Source organism: Corythoichthys intestinalis, chromosome 2, assembly GCF_030265065.1.
Source record: "Corythoichthys intestinalis isolate RoL2023-P3 chromosome 2, ASM3026506v1, whole genome shotgun sequence".
NCBI classification, from domain to species: domain Eukaryota; kingdom Metazoa; phylum Chordata; class Actinopteri; order Syngnathiformes; family Syngnathidae; genus Corythoichthys; species Corythoichthys intestinalis.
The window spans coordinates 11858156-11873768 of record NC_080396.1 but is presented as its reverse complement, the minus strand read 5'-3'; the positions used below and the strand labels follow the sequence as shown (position 1 = coordinate 11873768).

At 36.5% G+C, this 15613-nt stretch overlaps 1 protein-coding gene across 2 annotated transcripts in view; it reads left to right on the top strand.

Annotated features, from left to right (window-relative positions):
* The window catches only part of LOC130907841 (plexin-A1-like), a 599840-nt gene that overhangs the window by 481276 nt on the left and 102951 nt on the right, over positions 1-15613 (top strand). For both annotated transcript variants that reach the window (XM_057823323.1, XM_057823332.1), the window contains exons 16-18: positions 1619-1786; positions 13378-13471; positions 14014-14250. In XM_057823323.1, coding sequence (XP_057679306.1) covers positions 1619-1786; positions 13378-13471; positions 14014-14250 — 499 coding nt within the window. The remainder of the gene's footprint in view (positions 1-1618; positions 1787-13377; positions 13472-14013; positions 14251-15613) is intronic.

The window sequence follows — 15613 nt, the reverse complement described above, 5'->3', positions numbered from 1 at the left end:
AATGATTGCTTCAATCAAAGAAAACTTTTTAAATAAAAAATTAATTGTTCAAATGCATTTTTTCAATCTCAAAATATATTTTCGCATTCAAAAACATTTTTCTATGATTGAAATTTTTCTTTTTTTTTCGAATGAAGTGATTTTTCTTTTTGAAAATCTATATATTTTTGAAGCAACTTATTTTTAGATTGAATAATAAAGAGAAACATTTCCTGGCCAAAATGTGTCCCAAACACAAATCAACATTACTTCAATCAAAAAGTTGCTTCAATCAAAAAAAAACTTGACTTCAATCAAAAATAAAAAATAAAAAATTAATCAAAGAAAAATAGCTTTGACTTGCATTTTTTTGAGTTTCTAATTTATTTTTGCATAACACAATTTACCATTTACCATTCAAACACATTTTTTTTGATTGAAGCAACTTTTTTTTTTTTTTTTTATTGAAGCAACTTTTTTTGATTGAATGATAAAAACACAAATCTACCTCCATATGGCTCTCCACAGGGGATACAATTTTTGACTGGGGTAACTACATTGGCACGACACCGGGGGGCGTACCAAATTCAATGGATGACGATCTTGGCGAAAAGTATTGCCGAAGCAGCCTGATTTAGAATTCCTGTCAAGAATGATGGGAAACAAAAATAGCTCATTGTCAACTTATTATTTTAAATATTCTTGTAATTTAATTTTTTGGGTGACACTGCGTTTTGGGGTCATCAACATGTTGTGCCCCCAATTCCCCAAAAGTCAAACTCCGCCTATGATTTACACACTCATTCATACATTTTAGCTGTCGGCATCAATGATGTGTAAATCTAATATATTTGCTTTGCTCGTTAGTACGCTTTCTCAAATTATGTTAACAAACAGGTTAATTGAAAACATGAAATATAGACTCAGACAGTGAAACTTTTTCAGTAAAATATTGAATGTATTTACTTTGCTGTTCTTTCGATGATAATGAATTAAAGATAATGAAAACTAGAGAACTCCGTCCAAGCAGCCAAACTCAAAGCATGGCCATATTTGGTAGTTTCTTTCCCGATGCCCCAAAATTTCATCATTCTTACAGTATAGGCCAAAAGTTTGGACTCACCTTCTCATTCGTGCATTTTCTTCATTTTCATGACTATTTACATTGTAAATTCACACTGAAAATAATAAAACTATGAACACGTGTAGAATTATGTACTTAGGGAAAAAAGGTGAAATAACTAAAACATGTATAATATTCTAGTATCTTTCAAGTAGCCACCTTTTGCTCTGGTTACTTTTATGCACTCTTGTCTTTAGCTTCAAGCTTCAAGAGGGAGTCACCTAAAATGTTTTTTGACTTCATAGGTATGCTTTTTCAGGGTTGGTTAGTGGAATTTATTGCTTTATCAATGAGACCTTCATTTGCGTTGCATTAAATGAAGTGTGTCCAAACTTTTGGCCTGTACTGTATGTACTATACAATTATTTACTGTAAATGGTTAAAATCTGCATTCTACACAAGTTTTCAAAGAAGAACTACGATTTTTTTCTTGTGAAGCCTGCTACTGTCCAACAACTTCCAGATACCCTGTAACTATGTCTGAGTTTAAACATCCAATGTTGTCTTCCCATCCAGGAGGAATGCCCATGAGATAGTGTGCATAACGCCAGCTGGCCTGTTTCCAGGAAGTACACCTGTCTTGGTGGACATAGATGCCGCCGAGCTCAGAAACCCGGAGGTCAAGTTTAATTATACTGAAGACCCCACTGTGCTGAGGATTGAACCGGACTGGAGCATTGCCAGGTAAACATTTTTAACTCATGGAAGAATTGACTTCATTTTCTTGAGCAAAAGGAGCTTTTGAGACAACTATTTCAACTCATGTTCAAACCTAGAAGCAGTAAACAGTCTCAAATTAGCTTAAACAACTGAGAATGTTGTCCAATAATTGATAGTTTGTTTGTAAATAATAACTGCAGGCTACAATATCTAGGGATAGGAATTGATTGGATTTTTACGATCCCGATTCTATTATCAATATTGCTTAACGATTCGATTCTTTATCGATTCTCTTATCGATTCTAATTTGGGGAAAAAGAAGAACAAACATTTTGATTGGCATCGAGTTTGTTTAATCAGAAGTTACAACCTTACAAACTCACAACGAGGTCAAAAGAGGCCCAAAGCCTCGATGTTAACTGTGGCAATATGTAACTGCGCCAAATAGACAGGAATGTGTAACATTTTATTGAAACATTTTTCGAATAGAAAGATTGATGGGAAATGATGCAAAACCATCTCTAAAAGTGGATATTCATCAATCGATAGTCAGATAAGTTGTCTACAAATGGAGTTTGGCACTGCTGCTTCTCTCCCAAGGAGTGGCCATCCACCAAGATGACGCCAAGAGTTCAGCGCAGAATACTCAGAGAGGTAAAAAAATAACCCAAGCGTGTCTGCTAAAGACTTACAGAAATCACCTCCACCGTCCACTGTCTATGTGCACACATCAACTATGTGAACACATGGTGTTCATGGGAGGACTCCACTGCTGTCTAAAAAAAACAATGTTGCTCGTTTAATGTTAGCAAAAAAAGGGACTTGGACACTCCACGGACGTTTTGGCAAAATATTTTGTGGACTGATGAAACTAAAGTTCAATTGTTTGAGAGTAACACACAACGTCATGTGTGGAGGAAAAATGGAACGGGTCACCGACATCAACACCTCATTCCCACTCTGAAGCATGATGGAGGGAGCATCATGATTTGGGGCTTTTTCTGCTTCCTCAGGGCCAGGACAATTTGCAATCATTAATGGAAGAATGAATTCAAAAAGTTTGATGATGATTTTATGCAGAAATGTGAAAAATTCCAAAAGTTAAATAAACCAATAAATAAATAAGATAAAACCACCTTCAGGAGAAAATTACAGAACACTTTCATTTAGCTGGCATGTCTCTGATTGTGTCACTGTCACACTTGGGTTCAGACAGAAAGTGTGACAAGATGATTAGACATGAAATCACATTTCATCATCCCTGCATCATTGTCTGCCTTTGTGTGGCAGCAGAGAATTGACACTTTTGCTCCAGCAGTAATATGTGATGAAGGGCATCTAAACAGTGTTAGGGCATCTATATTATACAATTCCAGAGATTATCAATTTCGATGAAGACAACACATTTAAAATGAGTCAATGAGAAGTACCTAAAGCATTAAAAAAAGATTCAAGCAACATTTGCATTGGTGCCCTCAGATAGAAACGTACCTGGACACTTAAATTAAATACAACCTCAGTATTGCTGACTTTAAATTTGTATTTGATGCAGTAATCCTAAGTGGCAGTACCAATAGACCGACTGAATGCAATATCAATTATAATTGAGTACAGAGTCATAAGTGATGGATGTAAGTGAGTGTATAATTTGTAAAGCAGATAAACTGCAGCCAAGACAACCGCCAGTGGAAGAGTGGTTCATTTAGCAAATTCAATCAATATTCAGACTCGGTCCATGAGTTTTACTCCAAAGCAATGTTAGCGGAAACAGTATGGATTATATGGACATGTGTCACAAGTAATACGCAACAAAATGATCAACAATATCTCTCCTTTGATTTATCATGCACATGACAATACATTTGCATTTAGTGAAGCGTGCAAATATTAGATAGAATCAATTGAAACTAGACATGTGCCGGTTACCGGTTTCACGGTTTACCGTGGTGTGAAAACGTCGCGGTTTCAAAACCACTAATACCTTAGTACAGTATTCGCTATTTTTCATGTGCCAAAATACAGCCGAAGTGGCTTGGTGCGGCAGCGCTCACCCTTCCCCTGTTTGTTGCCGTGAGTGTTAGTGACTCTATTCTGCTAAACAGCCAGCAAACCCAAAAAAAACCCCCTCCAAAGACAATGCTTACTTTTCTTCAATTTATTGAGCTCTCAAATCGTGGTGAAATATACAAATGAATACATTTAAAACGTTATACAATTGTATTTTTCCACATGTGAGTAGGTTCAACAGGATAGCAGTAGCACCATGAAAAAGGTCGCCAAAAACAAAACATACATTTTCCTTTCAAATTCAATATACAAACTAAAACTTACAAAGACGAATGTTAGCCTAGGCTAAACTGGGAGAGCAGCTTCGTCGACGTTTTATGTCTCACAGCCGCTGAGTGAGAAAATGCTTGAATGAAGGGGGGGAGAAAAAAAAAGGAAAAAGGATCGCGTCAAAGATCGCTAATTGCGAAATGAGGTCTCACTCCTCACTTTTTGTTTTAGATGAAACCTTTCCTCAACAATATTTACATTTTAACTAACTTATACAATTTTAACTAACTTATTAACTTAGGAATTCTTTGTTCTTTTTAACACAAAGGCATGACATCATGTAGAAGAAAGTTGACACAGTGGCTGAAAATGGCAAAACTTCAGCTTCTCCCCCTCAAAAAGTCATACAGTATATATTTTTAATTTTATTTAGAAGTATTTTTACTTTTGTATAGCAATTATTTTGTTCTTGCTCTAATATTGAGCAACTTGAGCTGTGGCTGTGGGTATAATCTAGGTTCTATTTATTTTAATTTTATATAAAATATTTGTTTTTTTTTTGTTAATTTATTTATTTTCACATTAATTTATTTTTACATTATATTCATGTTTCAATTTGCAAATATGTTCTGAAAAAAAAACCTGTTCAATGGAATTTTTTTTTTTTTTTTTTTTTTTTAAACCCACACATCTCAAAATTTTGGAGCTATAATTGCAATACCGTGATACCGTGAAACCGCGGTATTTTTGCTCACGGTTATCGTACCGTCAAAATCTCATACCGGCACATGCCTAATTGAAACATAACGTTAATTTTATCAATTGAAATTGTACAAATGTACTTCTATATGGCGGAAAACACTCAGGTGACTTGAAGTTCTGCTGAGACCCTCAATTTGGCCAAATTTCAAAATTGTCCAATATGCATGTGTGATACATCATTGGAAAGCTTAAAATCTAAATTTTCTGGGGGAAGAAACATTTTGAACAGGAGGGCATTTAAAAATTATTATTATCTTTTTTTTTAAACCGCAAAACCCTAACTGGAGGCGAGCGTATAGCTAAAGACGCCGTGATTTTAACGAGATATTTTTTGTGTACTTATCTCTTTTCGATCCAAAAACTCCATATAGCATGTATCACCAAGTATCAAGACACAGCTATGAATGGCTACAGCTAGATTTTGGGGGGATTTTATCGGTGAAACATGGTAATATAACAACGGTCGCGATGCAGAAATCAAGCAATGGTCGAGATTTTCATTTTCATATATTTACACTTTTAAACATTTTTTTTTCCATTTTTCTTTGTTTGGATCAATTATTTATCATGTAAAACAGGGGTCCCCAACCTTTTTTGCATCACGGACCGGTGTGATTTGGGTCTTTTTTTCACGGACCGGTGTCCTGTCAAATTTTGCACCCTTATAAAATTTTGCTCCCAAAGCTTTTGTGGCGGTGAAAAAAGCCCTCTTTTATATTCAGTTGGACTCTCAATGTTATCCAACGGTGCTAAAAAAAACTATTTACATCATAAACATACATGTGTAACACGAAAATGGCGTAAATTAATGCTTAACGACACGGCAAAGTCGTTAAGTGAGAGAGCTGCGTGCAGTTGTTGTGTGCAGCTATCATGGCAAACGTAAGTTAATATTCCTTTACTTAAAGAAAGTTTGTAGTGTTTCTTTGGTATCGCTGCAGTCACGGTCATTTTTAACGTTATGCGCATGCCAAATTTGTCAAAACACCGGCAATGTGTGGCAGAAAAATACAGCAAATATAAAATAACATTTGTTTTTAGCCCCGTCGTGTTAAGTGCAGGGAAAATACAACTCACCCGCTGAACCAGTGGGAGGCCTGAGCTTGTTTCGTTGCGACGAGATGGGAGAGAAGCCCGCTTCACTAAGATCCAATGTTGGAAATCGTAGCACTGTTTGCAGTGCTCTCCTAGCGATGTCAGGATACTCCGAAATGACTTTAATCCAGAACCTCGGTAGAGTTGTTGTCTCAAATGCACGTTTAAGATCGCCGTGATTTGCGATCTCTACAAGTTGATATTCCTGTTGCACAGACATACTTGAATCACTCGGTTTATTCACATGCGGGTCATGAATCCACTCCTTCGCAGTTTGTGGGTTTTTAGTGATTGGGAAGTAGCGTAGATTTTGTTTTCTTCGAGGTTGTAGGCTCATCTTCTGGCTCGTCAGTTTCCCTTTTTCCCGGAAAAAAATCTGTCCAAAGACGTCTGTTTTCTAGTCATTCTAGTGTGGGGGCTAATTATTTCCGGGAACAAATGTGATGGGCGACGACCTACGTCATACGTTATTATCGAGACCAAGCGCACATAGATATACAAAACAAGATGTACTGCTAACAGTCCAGTCAATGTATTTCTATGACGACCTCCTATCCTGTAGTTGTATATCTAGAGTAGACAGGGATATTGGTGTGTTAAGTGGCACAGGCCAAAGGCAATCTGCCAGAATGTGGTCGTTAATAAATTATTATTTCTGCGCGGCCCGGTACCAAATGTGCCACAGACCGGTCGTTGGGTACCCCTGATCTAAAATGTTGGGGAAAATGCAACTGTAATGAAAAAAAATACAATTAAGCGATAGTTATGAGGTAGATATCCGTGACTTTTTTACAGACGCCAATTTTTTCATTGTGATGTAATTTGTTTAAAATAGGGCTGTCAAACGGTTACATTTTTTACTCGAGTTAATCACAGCTTAAAAATTAATTAATCGTATTTAATCGCAATTCAGACCATCAATAAAATATGCCATATTTTTCTGTAAATTATTGTTAGAATGGAAAGATAAGACACTAGACGGATATATACATTCAACATACTGTACATAAGTACAGCATTTGTTTATTATAACAATAAATCAACAAGATGACATTAACATTATAAACATTCTGGTAAAGCGATCCATGTATAGAAAGACTTGCAGTTCTTAAAAGATAAATGTTAGTACAAGTTATAGAAATTTTATATTAAAACCCTTCAATGTTTTCGTTTTAATAAAATTTGTAAAATTTTCAAACAAAAAATAAACTAGTAGCTCGCCATTGTTCAGCACCACCAATTCTCATGGTGCTGAAAACCATAAAATCAGTCGCACCCAAGCGCCAGCAGAGGGCGACAAAACTCCAAAAACACAAGTAACAAGTGCACATTACACTGTACTGTCGTTTTAATCTGTTTGAGCGGGGCATGTGCGTTAATTGCGTCAAATAGTTTAACGTGATTAATTAAAAAAATTAATTACCGCCCGTTAACGCGATAACTTTGACAGCCCTAGTTTAAAAGTCTAAAATATGAGAGTGAATATATATTTTTTTTTTTAACTAAATATTAGACATTAATTAATGATTCTAAGCTAAAAATGAGACATTTCGAATAATAAATATGATTACCTACCTTCTTTTTATGGCTAGGTTGAAACAAAAGCGGTTGTGCGACGTCTGTAAACAGGGGTCTTCAGGGTAAAACGAACAAATTAAAAATAGTTCAGGGGCTTATTGCACCATGAATCTGCTATGACAACATTTTGACATATTGTTCTATCAAACACAACAGTTCTTTTGGCTTAAAACACAGCACTTTATTTTGAAAAGGGTTGCGAGAGCAGAAACTGCTTTTTCAGCCTTGTCTGTGTTTTCCGCCATATATATTCTTGAATTGAGCAACGGGCTCATTGCACATCAAGCCTTGATGTCATTGCCTTTGGAGATGTAATGTATTTGTTATGTTTTGTCATGTATTTCGGTAACACTTTATAATAAATATCCGTTTTGCTAGTTAATAGATCATTAGTAAACTGTTGATAAATGATTTATTGTTGATTTGTGAAGTACTTGTTAACAGTTTTTAAGCATTTACTGGGTGTCCAGTATGGTTGACCCCATTCTAAATGCCCATGCTAGTTGATGGATCTTAATAAAACTATATACACTTTATGTTGAAGGTCATAAGTTTTATTGGTTAAATATACAGAGAAAAGTACAAATATTTGTTGGTTCTATGGCATTGGTGAATGTTTTTTTTCTAAAAAAAAAAAAAAAAAAAAAAAAAAAAAAAAAAAAACTTGTAATCACTACGAAATCTGAATGTCAAAAATTGTTATTCGATATTTTCGGCGTCCTATATGGTATACTGGGGGCGGGATTCAATAAGCTTCGGCTTCTCCCGTCTGCCCTTTTCTTTTCGGGTTGAATTAATTGTAAACACATATAAATGCTTTATGTTTGTTTGGATTTGTTATGCTTGAAGGGAAAATAAATAAATGTAAAAAAAAAAAAAAAAAAAAAAAAAAAAAAAAAAACCTTCAGCATGAGCGCTGCCTGCAAAATGCCTTATCGAAATGCCTTTTCTTTTGAAGTGAACGGCATTTCACAACCTGAAAGGATAGAAATGCCAAACGTGACACACAAAAACTTGAAACATTTCTACACAAACTGTGTTTCAGGTTAAGAACACCCTGTAAATGCTTAACAAACTGTTAACAAATACTTCACAAATCAACAATAAATCATTTATCAACAGTTTACTAATGATCTATTAACTAGTAAAACAGATAGGTATTATAAAGTGTTACCTGTATTTCTCAAAATCCAAACTCAAAACCATGCCTTAAAATTTTTTGGGATAATGCAAAAAAAATCACAAATGCTTCAAATATTTTGCATAGTGCACCACAAATGGGAACGGAAAGGATTGGCAACAACAACAACTTTTGGTGTGTTTTTGTACAGTTTTTCGGAGCATGTCCTCATAATCTATGCTGTTTCAAAACGGGGCATTCTGGGTATTCAAATTTTGAATAATTGTGCAGTTCATTTGCTTGTGCTTGAACTTGTAAAGAGGAGCAACATATTCAGAGTGACTCAGCACAAAATACAACAGGAGGAGTAGAGCGTTTGAGAGGTAGTGAATAGGCAGTAGTATTTGATGAGTGGGCTTGTGATAATGATGCTAAATTGCGCTGATTAGATGTCTGACATCGGAAATAATGGGAAGAGCTAATATATGAGTTCCACAGCACTTCTTCTCACTTCTGCTAATTAGAGTCCACACAATAGAACAGACTTAAAATTTATCGGCAAGCAGCTGTAGTATATTGAAGTGTCTGCATTTAGCTTTTTCACATTATAGTGCTCTGAAGGAATCAGTCAATCCCACCATGAAATGATGAGTCATTTTTGAAAGTGGAGAGCAATCTACTTAAGAGCTTGAGAAGAAAGACAATTATTAAGTTGATCTTGGAAGTGCAATAATATAGATGTATGTGTGTGTATAAACTAATGTGTTCAACTTACCATACAGCCGTGTTATTTATACAGTCCCTGACAAAAGTCTTGTCGCTTATCCATTTTGTAGAAAAAATAGCTAATAACCTGACTTTTAATTAGTGATGCACGATAATACATTTTTCAACCGATATCGATAACCGATAATTTCCTGCCCCTTCCACCCGATAACCGATAATGTCACGCCGATAATTCTATTGAAATATGTATGTAAAATTTTAAAGTATACAAAGATCAAATGTTACTGTGCAAAAATGTAATTTAGTGCTATTTTTTTCCACATCAAATGTGAACAAGTAATAAATTCCAACATTTAAACAATGGCAATGACATTGTGTAATGGTAAGATTTAGGCAACAATTACTTCAAGAGTAAACACCCAAGTTGCACAAAAATGCCTTTAAAAGTAAGCCATTCCTAACATATATCACATTACTACACTGCAAAAACACCTCCTTAAAACTAGCAAAATTGGACAAAACTGTTGATTGCGCACATTTGGAGGCTAAATTAAGTATATAATTATCGGATTGGCATTATCGGTTGAATTTCGTTTCATCTGGATTATCTGTGTGACGTCATAATTGCCATTATCGGCCGATAATTATCGGTGACCGATATTATCGTGCATCTCTACTTTTAATTATTCAATTGGTTTCTGAAATGGCTCATATGAAAGCTAAGACCCTCCCAAATTATGTTGAATGTACAAAAATATATTTGTTTCACTGAAAATAGATTGATCACTTAATGAAGACATAAAGGTCAAATTTTAACAAGACAAAAGTTTTGTCGCCTACAGAAAGTAGTGAATAAGTGAATTAAGTAGTGGTGCTGTGAGATCCAAATTTAATATTTTGTGTGACTTCCATGGGCTTGAAGGACTGCATCCATGCGGTTTGGCAGGATTCATACAATTTATTGATCAAGTCATCAGGAACATCAAAGAAAGTGGTCTTGCATGCCTCCCAGAGTTCATCAACATTCTTGGGTTTCGTCTTCCATGCTTCCTCTTTCATCCTACCCCAGACATGCTCAATGATGTTCATGTCTGGTGACTGAGCTGGCCAGTCCTGGAGGATCTTGATTGAAGTATGCGATGGAGCACCATCCTGCTGCAGAATTTGTCCCTTTTCATGGTTAGGAATGTAAGAGGCTAATATTTGTTGATATTACAGACTATTTATGTTGCATTCCACCCTGCAGATTTCTCAGAGTGCAGACAATTAAAAACCCGTGTGGCATTTGCCCAGGCCCACAGTCTGTCAAAAGGGTGGACGCTGGAAAAGTGGCAAAAGGTGGATTTTTCAGATGAATCTTCCATTGAATTACACCACAGTCGTTGCAAATATTGCAGGAGACCTACTGGAGCCTGCATGGATCCGAGATTCACTCAGAAAACAGTGAAGTTTAGTGGTGGCAAAATCATGGTCTGGGGTTACATCCAGTACGGGGTGTGCGAGAGATCTGCAGGGTGGAAGGCAACATAAATAGTCCGAAATATCAACAAATTTTAGTTGCCTCTTACATTCCGAACCATAAAAAGGGACAAATTCTGCAGCAGGATGGTGTTCCATAGCATACTTGAATCTCTACCTCAAAGTTCCTCAAGGCAAAGAAGATCAAGATCCTCCAGGACTGGCCAGCCCAGTCACCAGACATGAACAGGATGAAAGAGGAAGCATGGAAGACGAAACCCAAGAATGTTGATGAACTCTGGGAGGCATGCAAGACTGCTTTCTTTGATGTTCCTGATGACTTCATCAATAAATGTGTATGAATCCTTGCCGAACGGCATGGATGCAGTCCTTCAAGCCCATGGAAGTCATACAAAATATTAAATTGAAATCTCACAGCACCACTACTTAATTCACTTATGTTATGTAACATATTTTTGTATTTGAAGTACATTTTTTGTTCAATTTTCACACTACATTCTGTAGGCGACAAAACTTTTTTCTTGCCAAAATTTGACCTTTATGTCTTCATTCAACCAATTGAATAATTAAAAGTCAGGTTATTAGCAATTATTTCTACAAAATGGATAAGCGACAAGACTTTTGTCAGGGACTGTATAAATAACACGGCTGTATGCTAAGTTGAACACATTAGTATATACACACACACATATATATTTTTTTGATGCAAATTTGCCCATCAAACTAACATAAGACAATGTAATAATATTTGATTAGATCAAAAGTAATGTACTCTAATTAGTCATACTGCAATTACTATAAAATGTGGAAGAAGCTGTCCAATTATCCTCACTGACAGTTTGCTGGAGCCCATTCCAGACTTTGGGTGAGAGGCAGGAGACAGCCTGAACCTTTCATCAAATTGCTGGGGAAATATAAATTAAATAAATATGAATTTAAGCACTAAATTATTGGGTCTTCAATTAACCTGAATGATGTGGAAACTGGAGTACCCGGAGACCACCTATGAAGGCCAGACCCCAGTTTTGAACTCGGAAATGAGAGGGTGACTTGCTAAACCACCAATAATCGGATCGGAGTATAAGGCGCACCTTCAGTTAATGCAGTACTTCTCAAATAGTGGGGCCGATGCTGGGGGTGCCGCATGTGACTTTGGGGAACATACTTTTTTGCCGTACTAGAATAAAGTGCAATTGCACATCCACTCAGTGGGTGGCAGTGCTGCTCTCATTTTCAGCGTGTGCGCAATATTTTTGAACCAAACAAGAGCACACAGATAAAAGCACTGGATATATGAAAAGCTAAGACAAGGAAATATGACGAAGCGTATGTAGCATTTGGCTTTTGGCTTTGACTTTTAGTACAGTGGGAGACGAGGAAAGACTGGTCTATTTACTTTGTCTAAAATGTTCGCAGCAGACAGCAGAAATTATTTTTTTCAGCGAAAACCTGCCAAATATTGCTAAAAATCCTCCCACTTTTTCAGTGTTACATCAGTAAACGAGTGAGCACTGTCATATAATCATATAAGGTGGCATACCAAGTTGCTCAGTGCAAAATAACTCCACAACATAGGAAAGGAGCTTTTACTGCCAGCAGCAAAAATAAACTGTCCCTCTGTCCAATGACTGTCATTTTTGTTCTATTAATTTTTATTTTTTCAGTCTAATTGTTTGGCATATTGTCCTCGTGAGTTAATGTTGCTAATCAATTTGAATGTATTATTATTTATTGACTTTATTAAATTGTATTTTTCAGTATCAAACGGTGAAAAAATCTTGAATGTATTTTTACAGTATGGATGATTTTTTTTTTTTTTTTAACTTTATTCTAAGTTGATCTATATTACTTTTTTCTTTAATATTAAAAAGAACACAATATTATGCAGAGGAGTATTTTATATACAAATGATAGTACAGTATATTTACAGTGGCGGCAGAGAGTTTTTTTTTTGGGGGGGGGGCGCAGAATGTTTATGTCTTCCTGGGGGGCGCCATAACAGAAAATAATTGAGAAGCACTGAGTTAATGGCCTATTTTAAAACTTTTCATATATAAAGCGCAGTAGTAGTGGTAGCGGTAGTGGAAGTTGTTGTTGGAGTTACGTTATGCATCCACAAGATTAAGCTGTGCTGAATGTAAAGTGAATTTAAGCTTCTTGCATGGGCCATATTCAATTATATTTTCCTGATTTTCTAAATAGTAGTAGTAGTCGTAGTAGTAGTAGTAATCGTGATAGTAGTAGTTGTAGTTGGAGTTACGATATGCATCCACTAGAGTAAGCTGTGCTAAAGGGAATGCCAGGCCATTATTAACCAACATTGATCCACATATAAGGTGCAATAAGGGTTTAAGGCGCACTGTCAACTTTCGAGAGAATTTAAGGCTTTTCAGTGCGCTTCATAGTGCAAAAAATCTGCTACATGCATAGGACAACGTAAAGGTAAAGCTCTTATGGCTAAAAAGGGCGTAGGCAAAATTTAGTTGAGTTTTTGAATAACTTTACCTGTTTTATAATCTTGTTATGCACTTAGGGTTCTTCCTTGATAACATCCAAATTTCTTCTGTTTTCTCTGCAGTGGTGGAACTCTACTGACAGTGACTGGGACTAACCTGGCAACCATCAAGGAGCCAAAGATCAGGGCCAAATATGGGCAGGCAGAGTCTTTCCACGTGAGTGTTTTCGTGACACACTTGCATACTTGCAAACTCACGGCCACTATGGTTCCCTGTTTTAGCTTTTTTGTTTTTTGTTTTTTTTTTGTGGTGGGGGGGTGTAGTTTATTTGTGAGATTAACATTAATAAGATGGTGGCTGCTTTAAATTTATCAAGAAACCCGTGTTGCTAATTTCCTCTTGGTCTCAGCAACAGGGCACATTTCAATGTGAATGTACTACTTGACTGGTCGTGTCACAAAATGAAAGAAATACACAAAAAGAATAAATACGTTCTACGTTAATACATGCAGTACATTTTACAATACACATTGATTTCTTAATGGAGACGTGTCAAATGGGAAAACTGGAGAAAAAACAAGTATTATGGAATTCTGTTCATATAAAGGACACTTCCATTTGTAAGCCATTCTGGTAAATGTCATTGCGACGATACCAATTAGGTCATTAAGTGACAAAGAAATGGTAAGGTATTCTGAGTGATCTCAGAATTATGACAGCTAATCCCTTGGTATCCTGTCTTTCTCTCTTATATACAGAACTGTACAGTATACAACAACTCAATCATGGTCTGCCTCGCTCCATCTGTGGCAGACTCCGAGCTGGGCTTTTCTGAAACCGGCACTGGTCCTGATGAGATCGGGTTTTACATGGACAATGTGAACTCTTTGCTGGTGGTCAATGAGACATTCAGCTACTACCCCGATCCTGTCTTTGAACCGCTGAGCTCATCGGGGATAATGGAGCTCAAACCCACATCTCCATTGATACTTAAGGTCAGAAATGCAGTGGGGTATTTTTTTTTTTTTCATTCTCATAAACATATCAGCTGGTATCACTAATTTGACTTTAACTTTTTATAGCAAATGCACAGTACAAATACAGGGCTTTACCTCATAAAATGTTGCAGAGGTTCCATTTTAGGTGCACAATGTAAGATTTGCACGTTAATTATTTATGAAATAGCCATAATATTTCAATAAACATTAAAGAAACAAATGTTTTTAAAACGGATCTCAGAGATTTTCCCATTTTAAAAGACTTTTCACACGTCGCAAATGTGTTCCCGTTTAGCTTCCGTGTTCATCAATCAAGAGACGAGTTTCCAGGCTTCGTTTGGGTTGCCACAGCTCTGGACAATGCGTAAGCTAAGGCTGCGCCAACTTTGACAAACAGTTTGAATTATGTAACCTCTCAAGCAAAAAAAAAACAACTCATTACGAATCTCAAAGGATTCAAGACATCAAGAGAAGCAAAACAAGGATGTGATTTAAAATTGGCACGGTTGTGCACATTATTTAGCATGGGGATCCATTGACTGGTATTCTGTCGGTGCTATGTCATTTAGCATGTGGATCCACTGACCGGGGCCATTGATACAGTCTTTACGCGTTTATATATTTACCGTATTTTTCGGACTATAAGTCCCAGTTTTTTTTCATAGTTTGGCAGAGGGTGCGTCTTATACTCTGGGGTGATTTATGTGTGATTATTTACGGTCAGGTCAGATCAACTTCTCTCTCGCTAACTTTGTCACTGTTTTGTGGCAAAAGGTGGATTTTTCAGATGAATCTTCCATTGAATTACACCACAGTGGTCGCAAATATTGCAGGAGACCTACTGGACCCCGCATGGATCCAAGATTCACTCAGAAAACAGTGAAGTTTGGTGGTGGCAAAATCATGGTCACATCCAGTATGGGGGTGTGCGAGAGATCTGCAGGGTGGGAGGCAACATAAATGGTCTGAAATATTAACAAATCTTAGTTTCCTCTTACATTCCTAACATAAAAAGGGACAAATTCTGCAGCAGGATGGTGCCCCATCGCGTACTTCAATCTCTACCTCAAAGTTCCTCAAGGCAAAGAAGATCAAGATCCTCCAGGACTGGCCATCCCAGTAACCAGACATGTACAGGATGAAAGAGGAAGCATGGAAGACGAAACCCAAGAATGTTGATGAACTCTGGGAGGCATGAAAGACTGCCTTTGATGTTCCTGATGACTTGTATGAATCCTTGCCGAACCGCATGGATGCAGTCCTTCAAGCCCATGGAAGTCATACAAAATATTAAATTTGGATCTCACAGCACCACTACTTAATTCGCTTATGTTATGTAACATACTTTTGTATTTGAAGT